The sequence below is a fragment of the Dipodomys spectabilis genome, unplaced genomic scaffold (assembly GCF_019054845.1).
Source record: "Dipodomys spectabilis isolate Male_0828 unplaced genomic scaffold, ASM1905484v1 ptg000030l, whole genome shotgun sequence".
NCBI classification, from domain to species: domain Eukaryota; kingdom Metazoa; phylum Chordata; class Mammalia; order Rodentia; family Heteromyidae; genus Dipodomys; species Dipodomys spectabilis.
Window position 1 is genome coordinate 4591388 of NW_024870707.1, and position 23582 is coordinate 4614969.

Genomic DNA, 23582 nt, shown 5'->3' on the forward strand with positions numbered 1-23582 from the left:
TTACAGTGCCCATCCATTATAAAAGTAAAATAAACTTAACTACATGGAGGAATTTTATATCCATAGAAAAAGTAACTGTAAACTGCAGAAGGAAATTCTTTTACCAGGCTTACTTTCAATGCACATTTATCTGAAAGGCTATCTTTGGTTATTATATCTTCCTTGAAATTACATTGTTCAATGACTAATTTGATTTCTGTGATTAAAGCCATATAGTTGTTTATAGATTTTTAACGATTGAAATGCTGGTCTGATTGTCAGTGTTTTAATATATACATGTTTGACTATGAAATTAATGACTATTAACTCTCCTCTTCGGATAACCTGGAGTGCATTATATTCTTGATAGGCTGTCTTTCACTGTTCGTTTGGTCCAGGTTCGAATGCCATGTAGGAACATGACTGCCTTGTAAGGCCAGGAGAGAAAGCGACTTCATGGATGATTTTATCTGTGAGACATATGGTAAGAAATAAAGGATGCACCTCAAGTTTGTTCACCTGCTTTCATTGAGGGATCTTTATGTATCTCTTGTGAGAAATCTCACCATCTTGCCTGAATTAATCTGGATGAAGTTCTCAGCATATTCCCAAAGGAAGATAATTCTCTGTGGAATATTTCCAATGCAGTACTCATTAACCTTATCAAGGAACCTGGTGCTGCTTCATCTAGTTGAGATCTTCCTCCACAGAACTATACATGTTTTCAAGAATGTGTCTTCCATGGATGTTTCTATTACATTTTTTTCAAATCTTCAGTTATTTAGACCAATTTTTATTTTATTACACATTTTATTGGGCACAGTTAGAGAAGCCAAAACATACAGAAATGTGCATGGGTCAAAATGAACGTAGTCTGCATGACTACCTTCTTAAATATATCTAAGACGGTGTCCAACAGTTATTAATTATATTGAATTATCAGAAGCAATATGTTGACTGAATACACATATGAAAACACACCAATCAAATCAGACTGGCTAACATTTTCATCTTCTTAATGTTTGGAATTCAAGTCCTCTCTGTAGTAATTCCCAAAACATTTAATAAGATATTATGAACTATATTCGCTCATTTGTGTTACAGGACATTAGAGCACATTACTTCTATTTAAACACGCTCTGACACTCATGGCCCAACCTCCTACTAGCTACCCCCACACTACCCTCAGCCTTTAGTAATTACATTTCTACATTTTACATTTGCATGTAAAAGAAAACAGAAGCAATTGTCTTATATTTTATTTAACACAAGACTTAATTTTATTTAACACAAGATCCCTAGTCCTGGTATAATGATATGTTTACTGCAAAATGGTTGACAAAATTGGCCTTAGATAAGCAGCAGGAAATGGATGCTTGCCAGCGGAAGGATAAGGCCAAAGGAAGAGGAGGAGATGAATGAAGGCAGGAAATAGGGAGAATGCAGCCAAGAATTCATGGAATATACCATAAAATTAGGAAAAGTAAAGGGAAGCGGGGGGAACGAAGGAGGGTGAGAATTGTGAAGGGGTGACACTGATCACGATGCATTGTACTCATAGACTGCTTTGCTAAGTGGTCCCTCTTTCGTGCAGCTGCATAAGGTAATAAAAAGGTTTTATAAAGAGAAGAAAAGAAGTGCATTTCCATGACTGGAGCTGGGAGTCTGTTTCTCTTTGCAATAGACTATATTGAGTGCTATCATTTGGCAGCTGCAGTTGCTGCCCCAAAGAATGTACTCTATAAAGGATACTGTGCATATCCACCCTCACCATGAACTATCTTGATGGACATTTCTGCATTATGAATAACCAAAGCCTCTGAAGAAGCCTGTGCTTGTGGAAGATCTTTCCTCCACATTCTCCATCGTATTATATTCCTCAGTTCTCACTTACAAGTGACTTTCCCAGTGCCCACCAGGAAATGAGAAGAAGACATTCTTCTCTCAATGTTCAAATTTATGTCTGTTTTATTTTGTAGTATAAAGTCATGCTCTGATGCCTACATGCAATGTAGGACAATTAATTGAATCTAAGTAACAAAACTCACTTTGCTTTGAGAATATTTTAAATCTAATCTTCTAGCAACTTCACATAGGCAGTACAATAAAAAAGATATTTAGGATAGTCACAGTACAATGCAATAGGTTACAATAACTTAATTATTTCTCATCTAAATAAATTCTGTATACTTTGAACAACATGTCTTTCTCCACCCATCTACCACTAATATTAACCCCCAGTAATCAATATCCTACCTATCCGTTAAAGATTCTAATTGGATTCTGCACATAAATAAAACTAAATGGTGTTTGCTTTTCATTTAACAAATGTTTATTAGATTTCCTCAGGTTATCACAAATGGTCACATGCCATTCTCTGTTATTGACACAAGTTATCTATATGAGTCTTTATTTTGACATATTAATATATGCATACCATGTACCTTGATCAGACATCTTCTTCATCACGCTCCTTCTTACCTTTCCCCATTTTCCAAACCAATCTTAAACTTCATCATATCATTTTCACACATGTAGATAATGTATTTTGATATGATTCATCCTGCCACTCTTACATTACTATGAAAAGGGCATGGTTATTAAGACTGAGTGATTTGTCATTGTGGATACATACCAAATTTTAGTCCATTCTTTCACTGATATGCATGTTGAATGAATCTGTTTCTTATCTATTGTGAATAACACCACCATGAAAATAGAAATGAATTGGTTTCTTTTATATATAAGCTTGCTTTTCACATGAAAATGTATTTCTTTGGGGAGTTATCAAAGCAAATAACCACTCTTGAGTGAACACCATATTGTTTGTCGAATGTTCTTAGTTATATGAATTCCTACAAATCTTGTACAACATTTCCTTTTTCTGAATGGCCTCTCCCAAACTTAATTGATCATATTTATTTATTTCCTTATCTATTTTTGGCGATATTGAGTTAGGAACTCTGAGCTTTTCATTTGTCAAGCTGGCGCTTTACCACTTGGGCTACACCCCTGACACTTCTTCCTTCAGTTATTTTTGAAGTATATTTTCTAGAGCTCAAAGTCCATATTCATGTTTTCTATATACCTAGGATGACACGCTTATACTAGCATGCCAGCTTTTAGTTGAGATGGAGTCTCACTTTTTGCTGACCTCCAATAATGATCCTCTTATATTTTCCAAGTAGCTAGTATTACAGGCATGAGTCACTGAGCCCAGCCTAACTGGTATTTTTTTTATAATAGCCATCCCAATAGGTGTAGTGTGTTCTCTCATTGTGGTTTTAAATTAAATTTTTCCAATGACTAGAAATAGCACACTATTCATATTTCTGTTACCATTTATAATACTGAGAAATATCATTAAAGTACATGATCATTTATCTCTTGTTGCCATGTCTACGTTTAGTTAATTCATTTCCTACTCCATCCCATTGTGCTATTTTATTTTCTCAATAACATTAAACAGGAAATGAAAATCTATCTTTACTCAGTATTTTTTAAAAAATCATGTGTCACTCATGTCTGGAATAGGAACAGGCATAGTGTCCTCACTGGAATTTCTCAGGATCTGGAACACACTTGACTCAAGAAATGCTTTCTGGAGAAAAAGAAATGGAATAAAGCCACACCACCTTAGGACTTTCTCATTATTAAAAGAATAGTTAAAGCCATGAAAATTCCCATATACAACACCAAAGGATGAAAAATGGCTGTTTGATATTAATGACTTAACTACATCTCTTGGGTTTTGCTCAGATTATGACATCATTTAAATTGGCTGAGGAAATTATATTCTTCTCTGCTCCATACAGAATCTAAATTGAGACTATTTACTTCAAATTAGTTCTAAGTGATGGCAGGCTGCTCAGGATAAGGTTGAGAAATTGAATATTTTGTGATCCTCACTGTTTTTGATAGGGAAATAAATTAGCCAAGAAAGATTTTTGTACATTTCTATTAATGATATATTTGTAATCAAAAATATAGACTATTATTTCTCCTAGCATAAAGATTTTTAAAAATATTCAGGACCTATTTTTAAAAGGGCAGAAGACATACTTGTAGAATCCCTATAAGTTTTAAGTGGCTCCCTCCACTAAGATTGTGCCAATTTCCTTTTTTATGTTCTATGTTGATGTTGTGAGGAGGGGATATAATATTACATGGGCAACAGAGAAGAACTTCTTATCAAGTACTAACCAAGTTCTCTTGTATTAGAAGAACAATGAAATAAGGAAAGTTTGAATAAACACAGGTAAAGGGAAATATCAGAATTTTTGGAACAGATTGACCCATTGCAACAATGAGGTGTACAAGACACTATGTCGAAAAACAAACTTTACGGGGGTGGGGGGAGGTAGCTGAGGAGGTGGGAGGGAAGGGATAGGAGAAGAAAAACAAAGGAGGAGGCAACAATGCTAGATTAAAAAAATGTACTCATTACCTTGCTCATGTAACTGTAACCCCTCTATACAGTATTTTCATAATAAAATCTTAATTAAGAAAAAGAAATTCTGGAACAAATACAAAGGTCCAAGTGGTTACATCCATTTGTCCTCATTTTAAAAATGTAAGTGTCTAATGAAATTAAACTCATCCTCATAATAGCTATGATCATCAATAACAAAAGTTCTTAAGCTCTGAGCAGCAATTTGTTATATATATATATAAAACACTTTACAATCATTAATTTGATGTAGACAAAAAGTTCTGATAAGGGAAAAATGTAATTAGTTCATTAATTTCATTGTGCTCCATGTGATGCTAGGCATATATACACATATATGTCCATTTGATGGGATTATATTGTGCAAACTCAGAGAGTATAGTTGAGCGCTCACTTTCTATACAAGAAATGCTCTTCGCTTGAACCTTGTCAGCCCTATGAACAAATCATTTATTAGAATGCTTTTGTTTGTTTCTTTCTTAATTTGGACAACTCTTAAAGCAATTTTCCTATTACCATGTTGATATAAATTCTACACAAATTACAAAATTATATTCTAGAAGTTCAACTACCCCACAGGAAGAAATTTGAAGACAGCATCTTATAGAAACATACATGTAAGTGAAATATTAAGCAAATTTCCATCAATCTTCCTATTTTATATCATGGTCTTATATAATAAGCATCACAAAATTCTTTAGTCTAACTAGCTGTAGAAAACCTGTTCAAATATTAGTTCTCTTTCTAATAACTCCCAGGTAAATTTTTAAAATCTAGTATTACCAAGAATCAAAGTGGATACAATAATCTAGACTTAAGAGACTTAGGTCACAATAACATAAGAATCACGATGAAATGGAGGCTTGCTCAGGTTTTCATTGTCTTACCTTGTCAAATTATTTCAAATACATTACTGCACACAATTTGTAAATTACAGAGTCTACATGGTAACCTTCATGATTGTGCTTGTACCATTCTTGTGGCTTTCCTCAAGGCCTCTTTGACGTCCTTGTTTCTCAGGCTGTAGATGAGAGGGTTGAGCAGGGGGTTGATGATGGTGTAGAACAGAGCAGCCACTTTGTCCCTCTCCGGGGAGTAGTTAGAACTGGGCCTCGAATACATGAAGAGCAAAGATCCAAAGAAGAGCGTGACGGAGATGAGGTGGGAGGCACAGGTGGAGAAAGCCTTGCGCCTTCCCGAGGCTGAGCGGATCCTCAGGATAGCCAGCAGGATGTTGAAATAGGAAACGAGGATGACAACAAGACATGACAGGACAGTGAAGCCCACCATACTGGAAAGGATTTTCCCGTAGACCCTAGTGTCCGTACAAGATTTTTTTACCAATGGCAGCACATCACAGAAAAAGTAGTCAATGACCTTCTCACCACAGAAACTCAGCCGGAAGGTGTTGGCAGTGTGGGCGATGGCATTCAGAAATCCTCCTAAGTAAGAGCCAGAAATAAGTCTAGTACAAATAGAAGCAGACATGGTAGCTGAATAAAGCAACGGGTTGCAAATGGCCACATAACGATCATACGCCATGGCTGATAGCAGATAGCACTCAGTGTAGGCCGCCACACAGGAGAAGAAGAACTGAGCCCCACACCCAGCCAAGGAGATGCGCTTGTCCTCTGAGACACAATTGACCAATATTTTAGGGGTGTACACAGATGTATACCAGAAATCCAAGAAGGAAAGACCACCAATGAAAAAGTACATAGGAGTATGAAGCCGGGAATCAATACGGATTAAGATAACCAGGGTCATGTTCCCTGACAAGGTTAACAAGTAGATAATTAAAAATATTCCAAATAGAATCAGCTGCCAATGGGGATCTGTGGAGAAGCCCAGCAAGATGAACTCAGTCAGGATGGTGCGATTCCTCACCTCCATGTCCACAAAGGGGAAAGCCTGGTTTATATCATGATGGGAAAAATAAGTTAGAAGGTTTACATTTACAAAAAAAAAGAAAATGAAGAAGAAACCCATAAAGTCAGCAATTATTGAGAGATCTTGGTATTCTTATTTGTATAAATAGAAGATTCTAATAGTGATTCAAATCTGAGATCTAACTTAGAGATTTTTGTACAGGTGCCTAGCAATGAAGTCTTCATATCTTAATAGGCTAAAAAGCACAAGGAAAAACAACTAAAGTAAAAATTGTGTCACATGTTTTGTCTTTCTAATTTCTCTGCTGCTTAAGTAACAATATGTATGGTCTAACATGATTCTCTGACTGAATTTCAAATCATAGATGAGCACAGCCATATTATCAAATGCAAATGGATTTATACGGAAGAGAGTCCATGTGTAGGAGTGAAGGCAACAAGGCAGCTGTGCATATTGAACACAGCAATGACCCATTAAGGGCCAGAACAGACTATAGCTGCTTTATAACTCATAGGTAAACATTACAGAGAAGAAATACAGCTTTACTGAATCTCAAACCAAGTATTTACCTTTGTTGAGAAAGGCCAGTTCCTGGAAGCAACAAATATTTCCCTGATCTGTGGTTTCTCTTTGTCATGCTGTGGTTGAACTTCATATGCATTTCCTTCATAGTCTCTCGAGATTCCACCCAGACCACACTGCAGGAATATGTGCCTCAGTCTCCAAGGACTCATTATAATTCATCTTGAATTTGAGGACAATATATAAATTACAAAATATTAAAATAATTAAATAAGTCATTTTTACCATGGCTTAATTAACATTATTTTCAAGCCACACACCAGTGGCTCACAGTTGTAATCCTAGCTACTCAGAAAGCTGAGAATTGAGGGTCACTGTTTGAAGGCAGCTTGAGGAAGAAAATCCCTGAGAATCTTATCTCCAACTAACCAGCATAAAAGTGGAGCTGTGGATCAAGTGGTAGAGTGCTTGCTTTGATCAAAAAAGCTTACGGACAGTTCCTGACCCCGAGTTGAAGTCCCAGAACTGCCCCTACACACATACCATAAAAGTCATTTGTGCATAAACATTAAGAATTGTTTTATCTTCTCCACTGTTTTTTTATTCTTTTTAAAATTATCTTTAATTAGTTGTACAAAATGTTGCCATTTAACAACATATGAATACAGTATCTCTTCACCAATATTAACCCTTTCAACCTCCTCTCTCTTCCATCCCTCCTCTATTCACCCTTACCCTCACTCTTCTTAACTTTGTAGGGCATACATTGAATTGTTGATGGGAAGATAAGTTGCAAAACCTGATGAACCCAGAACTGGCCCTAAGTCAATCACCTTAAGCCTTATTGTCACTCAGTAACTCACTCCCTCATTGGTGGACACAGTTAGGTAATACAGCTAGCTCTTGTCTTGTTACCAATTCACTACAGACCCTCTGTGTTTTAATTCTCCTAACAAATGCTGTGTACTGATATGCTTGCTATTTAATTATTCTTCCTGTGGATCCCAACATTACCAATGTGTGGAGAGCTTGTGTTATTGTTTCAAGGAAAGTTCCATGCAATGTTTTTGCGGAATCTTTAAGTACAGGTTCAAAGAGACTGAACATTTCTAGACCCAGTGCTAGCATTATTCCAACGGAAAAATATTTTAATTATTAAAAAAAGAAATCTTCAGAATGTCTCTTCAGGACCTGGCAGGTTTGATTGATGTTTTATTCAATACCATTTACAAAACTTCAAGCCAGGGAGTATTAGTCAAGTTTACACATGAGGAGCTGGTAGCTCAGAGGTCAGAATTCTATTATGAAAAAAATTGATTGCAATTGATGATATGTGCACATTTATAAAATTCATGACAATCAGAAAAAATTCAAATCCTTGTAGACACTAACCAATTGTATTTGCTCTCATTTTCTCAGGTTTCTTCTTTCCTGCTGTAACTTTCCTACAAGTCGTTTTTTTATTGTTTTTCTTTTTCTTTTTTTAATCCATATCCCCAAACTTCCCTTGAGTAGCTTTTTATCACTTAGCACTTGGGAATGGATCTAGACTTTGGGCTATGTGAACTTGAAGAGTTTTCTCAGGGCTTCTTTCATGTCTTTATTCCCCAGACTGCAAATCATGTGGCTCAACATGGTGAACAATACAGTATTAAAGGTCAAGAACTTCTTGTCTCTCTGGAGGAGTAGATTCAACTTAGATGGGAGTAGAAGTAGAGAATGGAGCCATAGTACAAGGTGACAGAGATGATGTGGGAAGGAGAAGGTAGCAAAGTCTCAAGGCGGCCCTGGGTGGAAGGGATGCTCAAGATGGCACTGATGATGAAGAAGTAGAGGATGTAGAAGAAAGTAGAGCACAGACTGATGGCTTCATTCACGTCACATGCCAACTTGATCAGAGACATCAGAGAAAAAAGTCATCAATCACATTGCCTGCACAAAAATCGAAAGTGAACGTGTTGCTGGTTAAGAGGACACCATTGATTAAGCTCCCAGTGTAGGCATATAGAACCAGACAGATGCACAATCTCCTTGACATGACCTGGGCATAGAGCAGGGGGTTGGAAATGGCCACATAGCCGTCATAAGCCATGACTGCCAAGAGAAAACACTCCATATATTTCAATCTGGCAGAGAAATAGAACTGAAACATGTAGCCAACAAAGTAGCTGCTCTATCTTTCAAGATGCAAGTTAGTAGGCTCTCCGGACTGTAGACAGAGGTCCAGAAAAGAGAGATTTCTAATGAAATACATGAGTGTGTGGAGCCGCGAGTTGTTGAAGATGAGCACGATGAGGGTGGTGTTTCCCAGCAAGACTGAAAAGTACACTTCCAGGAAGAGGACAGTCAGGATCAGGTACATCGCAGTTTCTTGAAGAGTACACATTCAGGAAGAGGACAGACAGGACCAGGTGCATCGCAGTTTCTTGAAGAGTACACTTCCAGGGAGAGGACAGACAGGACCAGGTGCATCGCAGTTTCTTGAAGATTATCATACCAAAGGGACTTTAAATTTTTCTTGATGTCATTTGTCTCTAATAATCCCTCCTACTTTCTTCTTATCCATCCATGCTCCTGAGATACTAACAAAAGCTCTTTCTTTGTCACTAAATTTTAGTAGGGTAGAGTGTTGGCTGTGAAATTGGAGTTTTTCCTCGCATTTTCCTATAGTGTTAATTGATCTTCATTTGTGTCTAACACTCTGCAATTAAGCTTCTATATGTGAAACTTAAGCTCTTTTAGAAACATAAAGGAAAATGATGAAGATACTACAAAGAGCCTTCCTTTTTAAGTTCTCGTGTGTGTGTGTGTGTGTGTGTGTGTGTGTGTGTGTGTGTGTGTGTGTGTGTGTGTGTAAAGGGTTACTAGCCTTATTTTGAGAAACAAATAAAATTTTCTGATAATAGAAAATAAAGGAACTTACGTAAGAATTTTTCCGAAACTGTAAGTTCTCCCTGGACTACAAATATACGTATCCCAGAATCTTTTATAAAAGCTGCGGGATTTCCAGGGCTATGTGGATTGCTAAAACCCTCTCAAGATTTCATAGTTTGGGGAGGAACTAACAGAAAAATTAAACATTTGTGTGTTAACAAGTTGAATATTATTAAACAAGATAAACCTTTTGGAGACCCTGTATAGCCCTGGTAACAAAAAGTAATCATGATTTTCAAACACCCAGTATTTTGAGTTGTGTCGATAGATGATAGAAAAATAGATATGCAGACAGATTGATTGATATAGAGATGTATAATTATTTTATATACATATAATAAATATAAAAGTATATATTAATAAATGTCTATCTATATTCATTATCATAGTTATAGTTATTAACAGTTACATATAAGTTATATAACTAGTAATTGTACTTATATAAGTAAAATACAGGCTCCAAATATTCTCTTGTTTCTATCTTTTCATTTTTTAATGTATTTTATTGTTACTATAGAGATGGTATACAGAGGGGTTATTAAAAAAGGTATGTACATCCTTTCATGTAGAATGTCTGTTTTTCTGTTATATTTTGGCAGCCATCTGTCCTTCTAAATCCATCCTTCCATCATCTAACCTCTTTGCTCCTGAGTGCTTATCTGTATTTGACTACATTTCTTGGCTCATTTTCTCTGTCTACTTAATGAGTTTATCTAGTGATTTTCCAGGAAGAGAATGTGGGTAGATTAGCCTTGGCTCTTTATTTGTATTCATGGGATAGACTACCAAGACTGTCATTCTCCTTTCCTGGACAAGAAGACAGCACAAAATGACTGCTGGCATTTGCTTTCTTTCTATATAAATGTAAATCCTATATATTAATGCTCACCAAGAGGAATAAGGAGTGCTGTTTTGACTGAGGAAAAGATTGGCATTAGCTTGAAACTGCTCCCTAATGCAGTTATAGATGGTTTTTAAATTTCCTTCCAAGGTATGGGGGGGGGGGGGATTGTGTGACAATTTTTGCCCCTGCAGACAAGTATCTTTATTACTACCTAATACCTTCACCCTATGTCTCAATCCCATAATCTATGGTCCCATTTCTCCCCCACCACTTACGTAAACTAATCACAATAACATTGGCATTTAGCATTTAATTCACATTGCTTCCTTGGCTAGAACCTCAACCACATTATTCCTGAAGGACATACAGGAGACAGGAAGCTCCTCCAAAGCTGAGGATTGGTTTTTCCAATACTCTTTCATGTAATACATTATCTATATTATGTATATGGTTTTCAAAGCACAAACCCCTGTGGTATGACTGCTAGATTCAGTATGTTTATGGTTACAATGTAGGCCAGAGGTGTCTCTCAGAGCTCTCCACTTCTAATTTATATTATGGCATCACTGGTGGTGATTTAAGTGATCACAATGGCACCTCGTGTCATGTTCCATTCCCTGGCAATATAAATATCTTTATAGTCTTGAACTATGTGAAAAAAATTAACCCATAGGAATCCAGTGTGAGGCTTTGATTCCAGGGCTATTCCTAATATGGTTTACTCTATTGTTCAGAGCCTGTCTGGAAAAAGATTCCCACTCAACCTGCACCGTAGAGGAGAATGGTAGTAAAAGGAGGATCCATAGAAAGGTGTTGATGGAATGTGGGAATACTCTAAGTGATATAATCTTTTCCCTCAGAGTTCCAATACACCCAGACCAGAAGGAGGAAGAGGAGAAGGGAAGGAAGGAGGTGGGAGAGTGGGAGAAATTTTTCATGTGGAGGTCATGAGGGTGGTATGTATAACTGAAAAGAACTATCCTGTTCATCCAGGGATGAATGTGGTCTTCAATATCCCCCATTGGAAAAAAGGTTGGGGATTAGAACTCTAACCTAAGCCTGTTCTTTTTTTCAATGTCTATCCATCCTGGCAAGATAACTTGGTGGAATTCTTACAAACTGATATTTTGTTTTAGAAATCAATTTGGAAATGATGACAATGATGTAGGAAAAAATTGTAGGAAACTGAAGATATTCAGCCCCTTCCCAATGGAAATATTTAAACCTATATATTTAACCACTATTCAGATGACAATAGATAGATGGTGGATATAGATGTTGATGATGATTATAGATAGATCTATAAATAGATACATGCATGCATACATATATAAATATATAGAAACATAGATGATGGAGAGGTGAGAGAGAAATATATACATGTATATATATATATATATATATATACATATATATATATATATATGTATATATAGCCAACCAAATCTATGTATACATTTGAAGTCAGTAAAACAATACAGAATATAAAGAAATTATGATGATTAAATAAATGATTGATCATGGGGACAACGTTCCTTGAAATAAATTTTTTCTGTATTTTATCAAATGATAATACAGCCAACTTACCAATTGTACAGATTCTGTATAATTGCCTTGTTTATAATTCCCTAAGCTTGACAACCATGAGAATGAAACCCTGGAGATTTAATAATTGTTATAAAAGATGCTAGAAGTATCTCATTCGTACCTCTGAATACCGAATCGAAGTGTTTGCTGCAGTTTGGTAAGTGGGATAATCCAGATACTATCTGTGCCAAAGCAATTTTGTTCTATTCTTGTGATGATTCAACAGATGTTTGTGTTCTGTTGCATGGCAGACACTCAAATCTTTCTTTTCTCATAAATTCCTCCTTAGTTCTATATTAATTTCTAAAATTTTGGAAAACAAAAAAGAGTCTTAAGTCCCTCTTCTATTTATGGAAGCAAATAATAGCTTATGTGAAAGGAAGTTATAGAATAAATACATAAATTGACTCTACAAATGAAAGAAAAGCCCTTGGAAAGCATTGATCAAAGAAAGAAGCTCTTGTACTTCAAAAGTTCAACAGAATGACAGAATAAAGTGACAGATTAAGAATCCTAATACCTTTAAAATTCCTGTACGGTTTTTGGTAAAGGGAGAAGGACACAATGCACATTTTCTTTTTCTTCTTTTTTTATTGTGAAAATACCATACAGAGGGTTTACAATTACATGAGCAAGGTAATGAGAACATTTCTTTTTTTTTTTTTTGGTCGGTCATGGGGCTTGAACTCTGGGCCTGGTCGCTGTCCCTCAGCTCTTCAGCTCAAGGCGAGCGCTCTACCACTTGAGCTACAGCGCCACTTCCGGTTTTGTGGTGGTTTATTAGAGATAGGAGTCTCACAGTCTCTCCTGCCCGGGCTGGCTTTGAACCGCGATCCTCAGATCTCAGCCTCCTGAGTAGCTAGGATTACAGGCGTGAGACACCAGCGCCCCGGCTATGAGAACATTTCTTATCAAGCATTGTTGCCTCTTCCTTTGTGTCCCCTTCCTATCCCTTCCCATCTCCCCTCCCCACCCCTCCCCACGCCAAAGTTGTAAAGTTCATTTTTCAACATAACATCTGTACATCTCATTGTTGGGTCTGTACATCTCAATGGGTCCACCTGTATCCCAATTTAAAGAATTTGTTTTTTCCCTTCCCCTCCACAAATAATGCTGCAATAAGTATAGTTGTGCTGGTAGCTTTAGTATGGTCTTGCAACAAGACCATACTAAAGCTACCAGCACAACTATGCTTATTGCAGCATTATTTACCATAGTTAACATATGGAACCAACCCAGATGCCCCTCAGTAGATGAATGGATCAAGAACATCTGGTATACAGTGCACATTTTAAAAGAATATAAAACAATATCTTACTGTGACTGGTGAGTTTCCATTGTCTCTCGTTGACAATGGCCAGAAGAAAACATCTATATGAAAATAAAAACCTGTAATGTAAAGTCATCTATTAAACCCTAACAGTACCAAGATGAAAATAACAAAGTTTTTTCACTCCTTGCATAAAAGTAACATCCAAATGCATTACAATTAAATGACTCTAGTCACCAACATGATATTAAATGTCCAATAATAGTCTCTTTTACAATCTTTATATGTGATGTTAAATCTAACAGATTAAATAATGTGCATTATATTCCAGATAAGGAAATTATCAAGAGGATCATGTCACTTTTCAAAGGTGACTAAATGCAAAGAGTTGGAATGAGAATTCTACCCAAATCTGCCTGACTCTAAACCTCATTCTACTTCTATTCAGCTTGAAAGCTTTGCATCTCTGTTTTCAAAATTGTAAAGTGTAAATAACTATGACAGGATGCCATGTAGTGGAGTCTTCATCAATGTAAATTTATTTTCTAGCAGTTCTCACAGCTGGAAGTTCAGGATCAGTATGTCAGCATGATTCAGATCTAATGAGGGCTCCTCTCCTGGGATCCAAACTTGGATTCTGAAAGAAGGAGGAAATAAGAGGGAGAGAAGAAAGAAAGAAGAAAACAGAGATGGAGATAGAAATAGAGAGGCAGAAATAGAGACAGAGATTTGTCATATGGTGTCAGAGAGGGTGGTGTGACTGGAAAGAACTATTGTGTTTGTACAGAGATGAACGTGGTCTCCAGTGCCCTCATTGGAGGAGCTTGGGGATTAGAACTCTGACCTAAGCCTTCTCTTCTTTGCAATTTCTGTCCATACTGGCAAAATTACTTGGTACAGTTTTTATAGACTGATCTATTAGAGGAGAAAGCAGTGTGGAAATCAATGTCAAGTAATGTAAAGGAAATAGAAGATACCCAGTTCCCTACAGAAATACTTAAACCTATATACTGTCTTCATCTCATCCTAGGAGATTGGTTCTATCTCTTTCCTTATTTTCATACAGAGTGTCTAGGAAATAGTAGTTTTAGACAGATATGCCGATTTGGGGATAGTTGATGGGCTGTGAGAGTACAGAGTCGAAACATGTCTCAACGAAGGACAACAGGGGAAGCAATGCAACGGCAATATACATAAGAAATGATCTGTACAACAGGGTGGGTAGTTGTGGGGAGGGAAAGTAGGAGACAAAAGGAGGGAAGGGGTAACAAGTTTGACAAGAAATGTTTATTACCTTACTTATGTAACTGTAAGCCCTCTGTACATTACCTTGACAATAAAGAAGCCTCAAATTTAATTGTGTGCCTTTAAAAAAAAGTTGCTAATGTTATTGAAAAGATTATATGCAGAGGGGTTCTAGTTACATAGTCAGGTAAACAGTGCATTTTTTCTGGATCATATCACCCCTTCCTTGGGTCTCTCCCAGATTGTATGGTTTTTCACAAAGTTTGCATAATTTCCATTTCTCAAAGAGTTCATAGGTAAAATGAACAGAAACATATATATGACTTTATTTATTCTTAAATTTCAATATGATGACACTTTCAAAGTACTACATAGAATGGCACACACAAATTTCTCATGAACTTAATTATCAATAGCAATGGAGAAGGTTAAGAAATAGATTACCAACTGTATGGTGTCTTCATTAAACTGTATCAAATAACAAAATTTCAAATTAATTATTATACTAAATTTCCTCTAGCTTCTAAATTGAAGAAATTTGATATTGGAGCTGAGCTGGTGGTTTTTAAAATATGTCTGTACTATCTCAAGGATAAGCTAAGTCCACATCTACAGGGGTGCAAATACATACTCACAGATCATGCTTCTCTGAAGTGACTTTGTTATATGAAAAGTCATGAATTATATACTCTGATTACCTTCAGTTCATCTCTTACAAGGATTTATTTGTAAAGTTTGGGCAGCCAAATAAATCACTCATTTTGGATCTAAGCTATGTAACAGGAAATGAGATACCCTATAAAGTTGGAGAACTGAATAGACATTGTCACAAATTGTAAACACTCTCAAAGTATAGATTTATAGAATCATGTACATAATATATAATCAGATCAAGTACAAAGTGATCATTAATACCTTTTAATCAGTCCTCTTTTTGCACTGAACAAAATTCTCCTAAAGAAGAAAATAAACATTGTCCATGAGGACATTTTGTAAGATGTACTCATTGGACCTGTTCTGATTGATTAAGCATAGTGATCTCATGTGAACTCTCAGGTCTCTCCTCTCAGGTGAGATTCCCCACAACCATGGAGCTGTATAATACCACAGTGACAGAGTTCATCATGTTGGGGTTCACCACAGACCCTGTGAAGCAGCGAGTCCTGTTTGTGGTGTTCCTGCTGGTGTACACATTAACAATGGCAGGAAATTTCACCCTCATCGTGCTGATATGCAATGACCCCAGGCTCCACACACCCATGTATTTCTTCATTGGAAATCTCTCCTTTCTGGATCTTGGGTTGTCTTCTGTCTACACACCAGAAATCCTGATCACTTGCATCTCTGAGGACAAGAGTATCTCCTTTGGTGGCTGTGTGGCTCAGTTCTTCTTCTCTGCTGCATTGGGCTACACTGAGTGTTACCTGCTGGCAGCCATGGCTTATGACCGGTATGTAGCCATCTCAAAGCCCCTGCTGTATTCTCAGGCCATGCCTCTAAAGCTATGTGTATTCTTTGTAGCAGCCTCATACCTTGGCGGCTTTATTAACTCTGTCATCATCACTAAAGACACATTTTCCTTGCACTTCTGTAGTGACAATGTAATTGATGACTTCTTCTGTGACATCCCACCCTTGGTGAAGCTGGCTTGTGGCAAGAAAGATAGCTACCAAGCTGTCCTGTTCTTCCTCCTGCTTTCCAATGTCATAGCCCCTATTGTGTTCATCCTGGCCTCCTACCTGTTCATCATCACCACCATCCTGAGGATGTGCTCCACCCATGGCCGCCTCAAGGCCTTCTCCACCTGCTCCTCCCACCTGACCTCTGTGACCTTGTACTATGGCTCCATTCTCTACATCTATGCTCGCCCTCGATCTAGTTATTCTTTGGACAGGGACAAAATTGTTTCTATATTTTACACTGTGGTGTTTCCCATGTTGAATCCAGCGATTTACAGTCTAAGGAATAAAGATGTAAAAGAGGCTATGAACAAACTCTTCAAATAAATCACAACTATTTTTTTCTGAAGAGGTTTATTTTTAAGTTTTTTTTAAGTTACTGCATTGCAAACAGAGCTGCTCCTACTGGACATAGATGAAAGTGAACCAAGCAACTCAAGGGTGGTGATGAGAGGGAGGGAATGAAAGAGAAAGAAGAAACAGCTGACACTAAGCAAAAGGAAAGAAGTGTACACTACTCAATTCAGAAGAAATTATTTTATTGTTAAAGTCTGTAGAGTTCGTAAGCTTTGTAGATGACAATTAGCATAGTGAAGGTTACAATGTGTTGGCGACTTTAGCCAAGTATCACTATGCCTCAATACTGTGAAATTCATGTAATTACTTGATCTCAGTAAAGAAATAAAAACAGATGTTGATGAACTCTATCATAATAATGGAATTTATAGTGTTTCAACTCTTCCCATATGCATTTGTGTTAGGATACCTAAGATAACTTAGGTATTACCTAATTACCTAAGATAAAATTAAAATAATTTTGAAGATAAAAGTTTAACATGAATTTTATCCATTTAATTAAAATGCATATTATTCTAAATTTAAAACAAATACACAAATCACCTTCTAATATCTTCTTTTGCTCTTTCCCAAAGTGACATAAGTGCTCACTACATTTATTTTTCTGGTACTTTCTCTTGTATGGCTTTTTCACTGAAGACTGGAGCTCTGTCACTTGAATCATACCTTTACTCCTAGGACTTTTCTGGTGTTTAATTAGAGATAAAACAATTTGTTTTCTGGGATGGCTTCAAACCAGGATCCTAAGAGTGAGGAGCTTTACAATCATGAGTCATCAGCACCTGATTAAGTTCACTATCCTTTGTGCCTTCCTAGAGTAATATAAGATTTCATTACTTTTAACTAATAAGATTTGGGTAACTTTATATTGAATACCAGCAATGTAGAGCTGTTGTGGCATAATCAAACCATGCTGAGTTAAAGTTTTAATACTGGTCTGGGAATATGGCTTAGTGGTAGAGTGCTTGCCTAGCACTTAGTACCACATGAAAAGAAAAAGCTGGAAGTTGTGCTGTGACTCAGGAACAGTGCTCAGGCCCTGAGTTTAAGCCCCAGGACTGGCAAAAAAAAGTTTTAATATTTTCATAATGTTAAATAACAAACTGACTTTCTATTTCTATAATGAGATTTTCATAAACGTTTTATGTCTACATTATTGAAATGTAAGTATTAACACACCAACTTCAATATTTATCTCCAACATATGTTTCTCCATTTAAAAAATGCAATAAACTGTGGACAAAGAGAGAGCAATTGCCCTGTCTTTACCAATAAAGGAAATAGTAAACAAGGGCATCTGTGAGTTAATAGATATAAAAGTTGTAATAAAAAATATAGCTAAATAACATGTTACATATTTTTCCTCTATCATTGGAAAATTCTTCAGAGTGCAAATTTTGTAAGGGTCAGACTCGAAATTTAATCCATTCTTTTGTAAATTTCTCATTTTTTCAATGCTTATCTTTCAAAAACAATTTTTGCTGAAATGTTTTCATGTTTCAGATATAATTGTAATTATATGTCCATTAGCCTATTCATGAGCTGTTGAAAAGATCTTAACTTTTCCAGTTGAAGTTATCAATAAAATTTGAATATATCATACCTTTCTAAGGAAATGGAAACAAAGGCACCGAAATCCCATAGATACATATTTATTTTAAGAGGTGAATTGACAAGGGCTTCTACATCTGAGTTTTTGCATAATGAGCATGGACATAAAACACAGTAAGATATAAATCATCTTATTACATTTTATAAGATAAAATTTCTTGTATGCACAGAACAAAAAATTGATTGCATATGGAGCATTCACATGAAAAATACATACAATGGTAAAATATTACAGTATGTCATGGTAAAACTATGCCAATGTAATGTATGTTTATAAACATAAATATGGATTTGTTTCTATCAAGAATTCTGCAAGAATTTGTGAGTTATTCAAAAAGAAAGTATAGAAACTTCACACAGAGAATGAAATACTGGTCCAGACTGGTCCAAATTTGATTTAGATTATGTTTTAATAAATGGAAGTTAATTATGCCCATGCGCCCTTTGTATTGTGATCCTTGTAATTGTATCTCCTGTAATTAAAAAATATATCTGAAACTTCACGTTACAATATTTTACTGTGCTTGATTGGTGTATTATGAGGGTATGTGTGTGTGCATATATATATATTATCAATATATATACTGATACACATCAACATAGAAGGAAATCAATTCTTTCATGTTAGCTTACTGGGACTAGATATTACACCATTCTAAAGGGAATTCCAAAGCTAAAATTTAGATATTAAAAAGTCAATGACTTATTAGTAGAAGATTTCTCTTTTTTTTGGCCGGGGGGGGGGGGGGGGGGGGGGCTCCGGTCGTGAGGCCTGAACTCTGGGCTTGGGTGCTGTCTCTCAGCTCTTCAGCTCAAGGCTAGCACTCTACCACTTGCGCCACAGCACCACTTCCAGCTTTTTTCTTTTTGCTTATGTGGTGCTGAGAAATCAACCCAGGGCCTCATGCATGCAAGGCAAGCGCTCTACCACTGAGCCACCTTCTCAGCTCCTAATAGAAGATTTATATATGAGGGCTCTTCTCACATTCATTTTTTTAGGAGAAACAATCTAGTTCTTTCTTTCAAATAAGATTCAAAATGTACTTAAGAACTTTAAGTGTGACTGGGTTGGTGAATGTTAATTTTACTTTCTGCGTACAAGAGTTATTCCATCCCTGCATAGCTGTTTAATTCATATAACCAACACCCCCAAAAACAGACAGTACAGCTAGTAATAAACATTGGAAAAGAAAAAATAATGAGAAATTATACAATGTCATCAAACATCTGGCGCCAGTATTTTACAACATGTTTTAGATCGCTAAAAAAAATTAAATTTAGTAGTACATTCTTCACTCACTGTTGGCAATGTTTCATTTGGTTTTTGTTTTACTAAGTTTTATTCTAAGTTAATGGTCTACAGTTGAAAAAGATGTATGGGATAGAAAGTGATAAAATGATTGGTGAAGTTGGTGAATTGTTTCAAACAAATTAGCATGTTTCCCTCAAATACTTATTTTTGTGATGAAAATATTTGAGATTTTACAATTTGGAATTACACGAAACACTGTTGTCAGATGTAGTCACAAAGTTGTAAAATTCTTTACTGAAAAGCTTTTGTTCCTCTGTCCACTGAGATTTTTATGCTTTCTTCAATATCCCCCACTTGTCCCTCTCTGGAGCTTTCTGTGGCTGCCTTTAGTTGAACTACTTCTACCCTGCCATCAGTCATAGATTTCACATGTATATGAAGTTCTGAACTTTTGAGTGATTTGTAGCTGTCTAATTTCAGTTTACTGAAGGTTCAGAAATTCCATTTATGTTGACAATGACAGCTTCTTTCTCTCTTAAGGAGAAGTATCATTCCCTTACAAATAGATACCACAGTTTCTTTCTCTGTTCATCCACTCAGAGAGACTTGGTTTGATTCTATATTTTGGCCATTGTAAATCATGCTGCAGTGATCTTGAGACTGTTCATATTATGGGCTTATTAATTTCAATATTTAATTATTGGGTTATTATATGTACATTTTTAATATTTTCATTTTCAGAATCATACGATTACCTGTTAATAATTATAAATAACTGATTAATAATATTATTGAACATACTATATTAAATTTTCCAAAACACCCACAAATGCAATGGATAAAAAAACAAGTAAATTACAATTAAGTACACACTTTATAGACTGAAACTCACAGAAGAGCAAAGGATATTTTACCAAAGTAGAGCCAAAAGTGAGAACAGATAGCTACCTTTAGGCAATGTAGACTATACAACTTATATACAAGTGATGTATAAAGACAGAATAAACAGGTATAAAAATATGAAAAATGAATAAGCAGTGAAAGAAAATCTAATATAAATCCATCTCAATCTCTTCTAAAAACAATAAAGGAGGTTGTACTTCCAAATAGTTTATGTAAGGTCAACATTACACTGATAGGAAACTCATAAGAGGGAACATTTTTTAAGTATATTCCTTTATAATTTATCATGTGAAAATGTTGTTTTTTGTCTTTTACCCTACAGTGTGTTTACTCGTAGCTTCATAGGCATATTCTAATTACAAATAAGGGACATCATACAACCTATGTCTTTGGGTTTGGCTAAACATTCACACAGTGAAAGCAAAGGAGGTCATTCTTAGGAGAGGATCAAAAAGGCCCAATAGCTATGTGTATCTCACCACATAAAATGATTTTATTGAAATGAAATACAAGAAATGGAAACAAGAGGTCTTTTGTTATTGTGCGTTTTTGTTTGTTTTCTTTTGTTTTTATCCTCCTTTGTCACTGTTTTTGACTTCTGTATCTTTTTTTCATATGTAAGTTTAACTCTTTGAGGGAGGGTAAGGGGGACACAGAAATGGTGAGACAAAGGGTGGGCATATGCAACAAGTAGACACTATGTGGAAAATGAACTCTACAACTTGTGGGGAGGGAATCTAGAAGGGAAAACCTGGGAGAAAATGAGGGAAGAGGTGACATCATTCAAAAAGAAATGTACTCGTTACCTGACTTATGTAATTGTAACCTCTCTGTACATCACCTTTACAATAAAAATAAATAATTTTTAAGAAGAAAGATAATAAAGGTGAACATAGATATAAAAATATTCAACAAAATAATGAAAAATTGAATTGGAAACATTAAGAGGATTATCCATGAAATTCAAGTGGAATTTATCCCTGAAAGGCAAGTAATATTCAAATATGCAAATCAATAAATGGGACACATTACATTAAAAGGCTGGTGGAAACAAAACATAGAGTCATCTACCTAAATGTAGGAAAATCATCGGAAAATATTGGAGTATAAGTTTTCAAAATATTTCTGGTAATTCTCTGGATAGTAATGATATCTGTCATGTTAGTCCCCTATTCAAATGTGATCTTATTAATTTGTTTCTTCCCTATCTCTCTTTAAGTTGATTTTGCTAATGGTTTTTAATCTTGTTTATGTTTTCAAATAACCAGTTCTTCCTTGCATTGATTTTGTGTACTGTTGTTCAATCTTTATTTCATTGTGTTCTTAAAAGGTATTTATTATTTACCTACTGATTTTTAAGGTTTGATTTTTTTGTTTTTCTGAGAATTTGAGAAGCTTCATTAAGTTATTTATTCGAAATTCTTAATAATTATATTGTAACTTAAATCACTGTGTCATCTTTCAATCAATAGCAATAATTTCATCATATCCTAATTAATGTACTATTTTCAAATTCCTAATTCTCTACACCTTTGGGAAATGAGGTATATCTTTCTTCCCTAGTGTATGGGATAAATCTCCAGGGGCTGTTGAGGAGAGGTATATAGTGCATGAAACAAAGGCTTGCCTGATGTCAGCAAGCAAAGAATAGGATGTTACTTCCAGGAGCTGGCCTTTCTGACTAAAGGTAAGATCCAGCCATCCAGGATCAGCCAAGCAGATTAGTCTCTCTGTTGCTTCCTCTGCAATTACAAGTGGGGAAATTGTATGACCTGGATCTAAATGGAATATTCTTGCACTACACTCACACAAGTACATTTATTCACAGATATACATATAGACATACACACATTTTACACACACACACACACACACACACACACACACATACACACACAGAGAAACACATTCCCTTCTAGTCTGTCCAGTGACATGCCTGATCTTCATTTACAACAGGGGTGGGTAAGGTCTGACCCATGGGTTGTAAAAATCATTTGGTACATGACAGATACAGACACATATGTTTTTTCATTGGCTCTCATCACCTGCCCAAGCCTGTCTGTGTCTTTCAGTCTTGGCTTGATATTAGGTCTGATTTCATTTCTTTTTTTTGCATGGGGAGACTTCAGTGTCTTAACATATTGAGAAGATTTTTCCTGTTGTTATCCTTACCTGTAATTTCAGGGTTGAGTGCAATAGGCACCTTTCTGGCTTTCCATATTTAGGGCATATACATCTGTTTTGCTGATGGTAATATATAGAATGTAGTGGCTTTAAATAAATTTGAGGATTTTTTCATATTTCTGTAAAACTGACACTCTGGTATTATGAGCATGGAGAAGATGATTACCTGACCCACTGGATCAGATAAAAATGTCAAGTACAATGTATTCAGATGCACAAGGAGAATCTAGACAAAGGTCAGATATAGACATGAAAGCATTATTGGATATCATTTACTATGGAATCATAGAAAAGGAGAATATGGTGATAGAATATGAAGAATTGGAAAGTAAGAATTGGTACTCACAGAGCAGTGTAAACAGGTGAAGATAAATAAGGCAAGGGTACAGTTCAATCGGAGAGTACTTACTGAGGATATGTGAAATATTGATTTAATCTTCAGCCTTCCCCCTGCTACACAGACACAGACACAGACATGCCGATATACACAGAGACACACATACACAGAGAGAAACACACATATATAAATACACATATGAATAATAGTATGAACTGTATGCACAGTGTTGTGACCACACTGGATAACACTGTATTAGATACTTGATATTTTCAGTATTCTCACCATGAAAAGTGTGGTAAAATGTTAGCTTTCAAAATAATATGAGAACAAAATAATATGAGAGTCAGGTACCAGTGCTCATACCTGTAATCCTAGCTACTCACAAGGCTACGATCTGAGCATCGCTGTCCAAGAATAGTCCAGGCAAGAAAGTCCACATGAGACTCTTATCTCCAAAACTACTCAGCAAAAAGTAGGAAGTGTTGCTGTGGCTCAAGTAGTAGAGTGTTAGCCTTGAGCACAAAGAGGCTCAGGG

At 35.9% G+C, this 23582-nt stretch overlaps 2 protein-coding genes and 1 pseudogene across 2 annotated transcripts; 1 reads left to right on the forward strand and 2 right to left on the reverse strand.

Annotated features, from left to right (window-relative positions):
• Nucleotides 1-5383: 5383 nt before the first annotated feature.
• Nucleotides 5384-6346, reverse strand: LOC122105292 (olfactory receptor 9G4-like). The gene has a single exon (XM_042676478.1). The coding sequence runs from the start codon at nt 6320-6322 to the stop codon at nt 5384-5386; it is 939 nt and encodes a 312-aa protein (XP_042532412.1). The 5' UTR covers nt 6323-6346.
• A 2052-nt stretch (nt 6347-8398) lies between these two features.
• Nucleotides 8399-9203, reverse strand: LOC122104778 (annotated as a pseudogene).
• A 6606-nt stretch (nt 9204-15809) lies between these two features.
• Nucleotides 15810-16727, forward strand: LOC122105262 (olfactory receptor 1013-like). The gene has a single exon (XM_042676423.1). The coding sequence runs from the start codon at nt 15810-15812 to the stop codon at nt 16725-16727; it is 918 nt and encodes a 305-aa protein (XP_042532357.1).
• The last annotated feature ends 6855 nt before the right edge of the window (nt 16728-23582 follow it).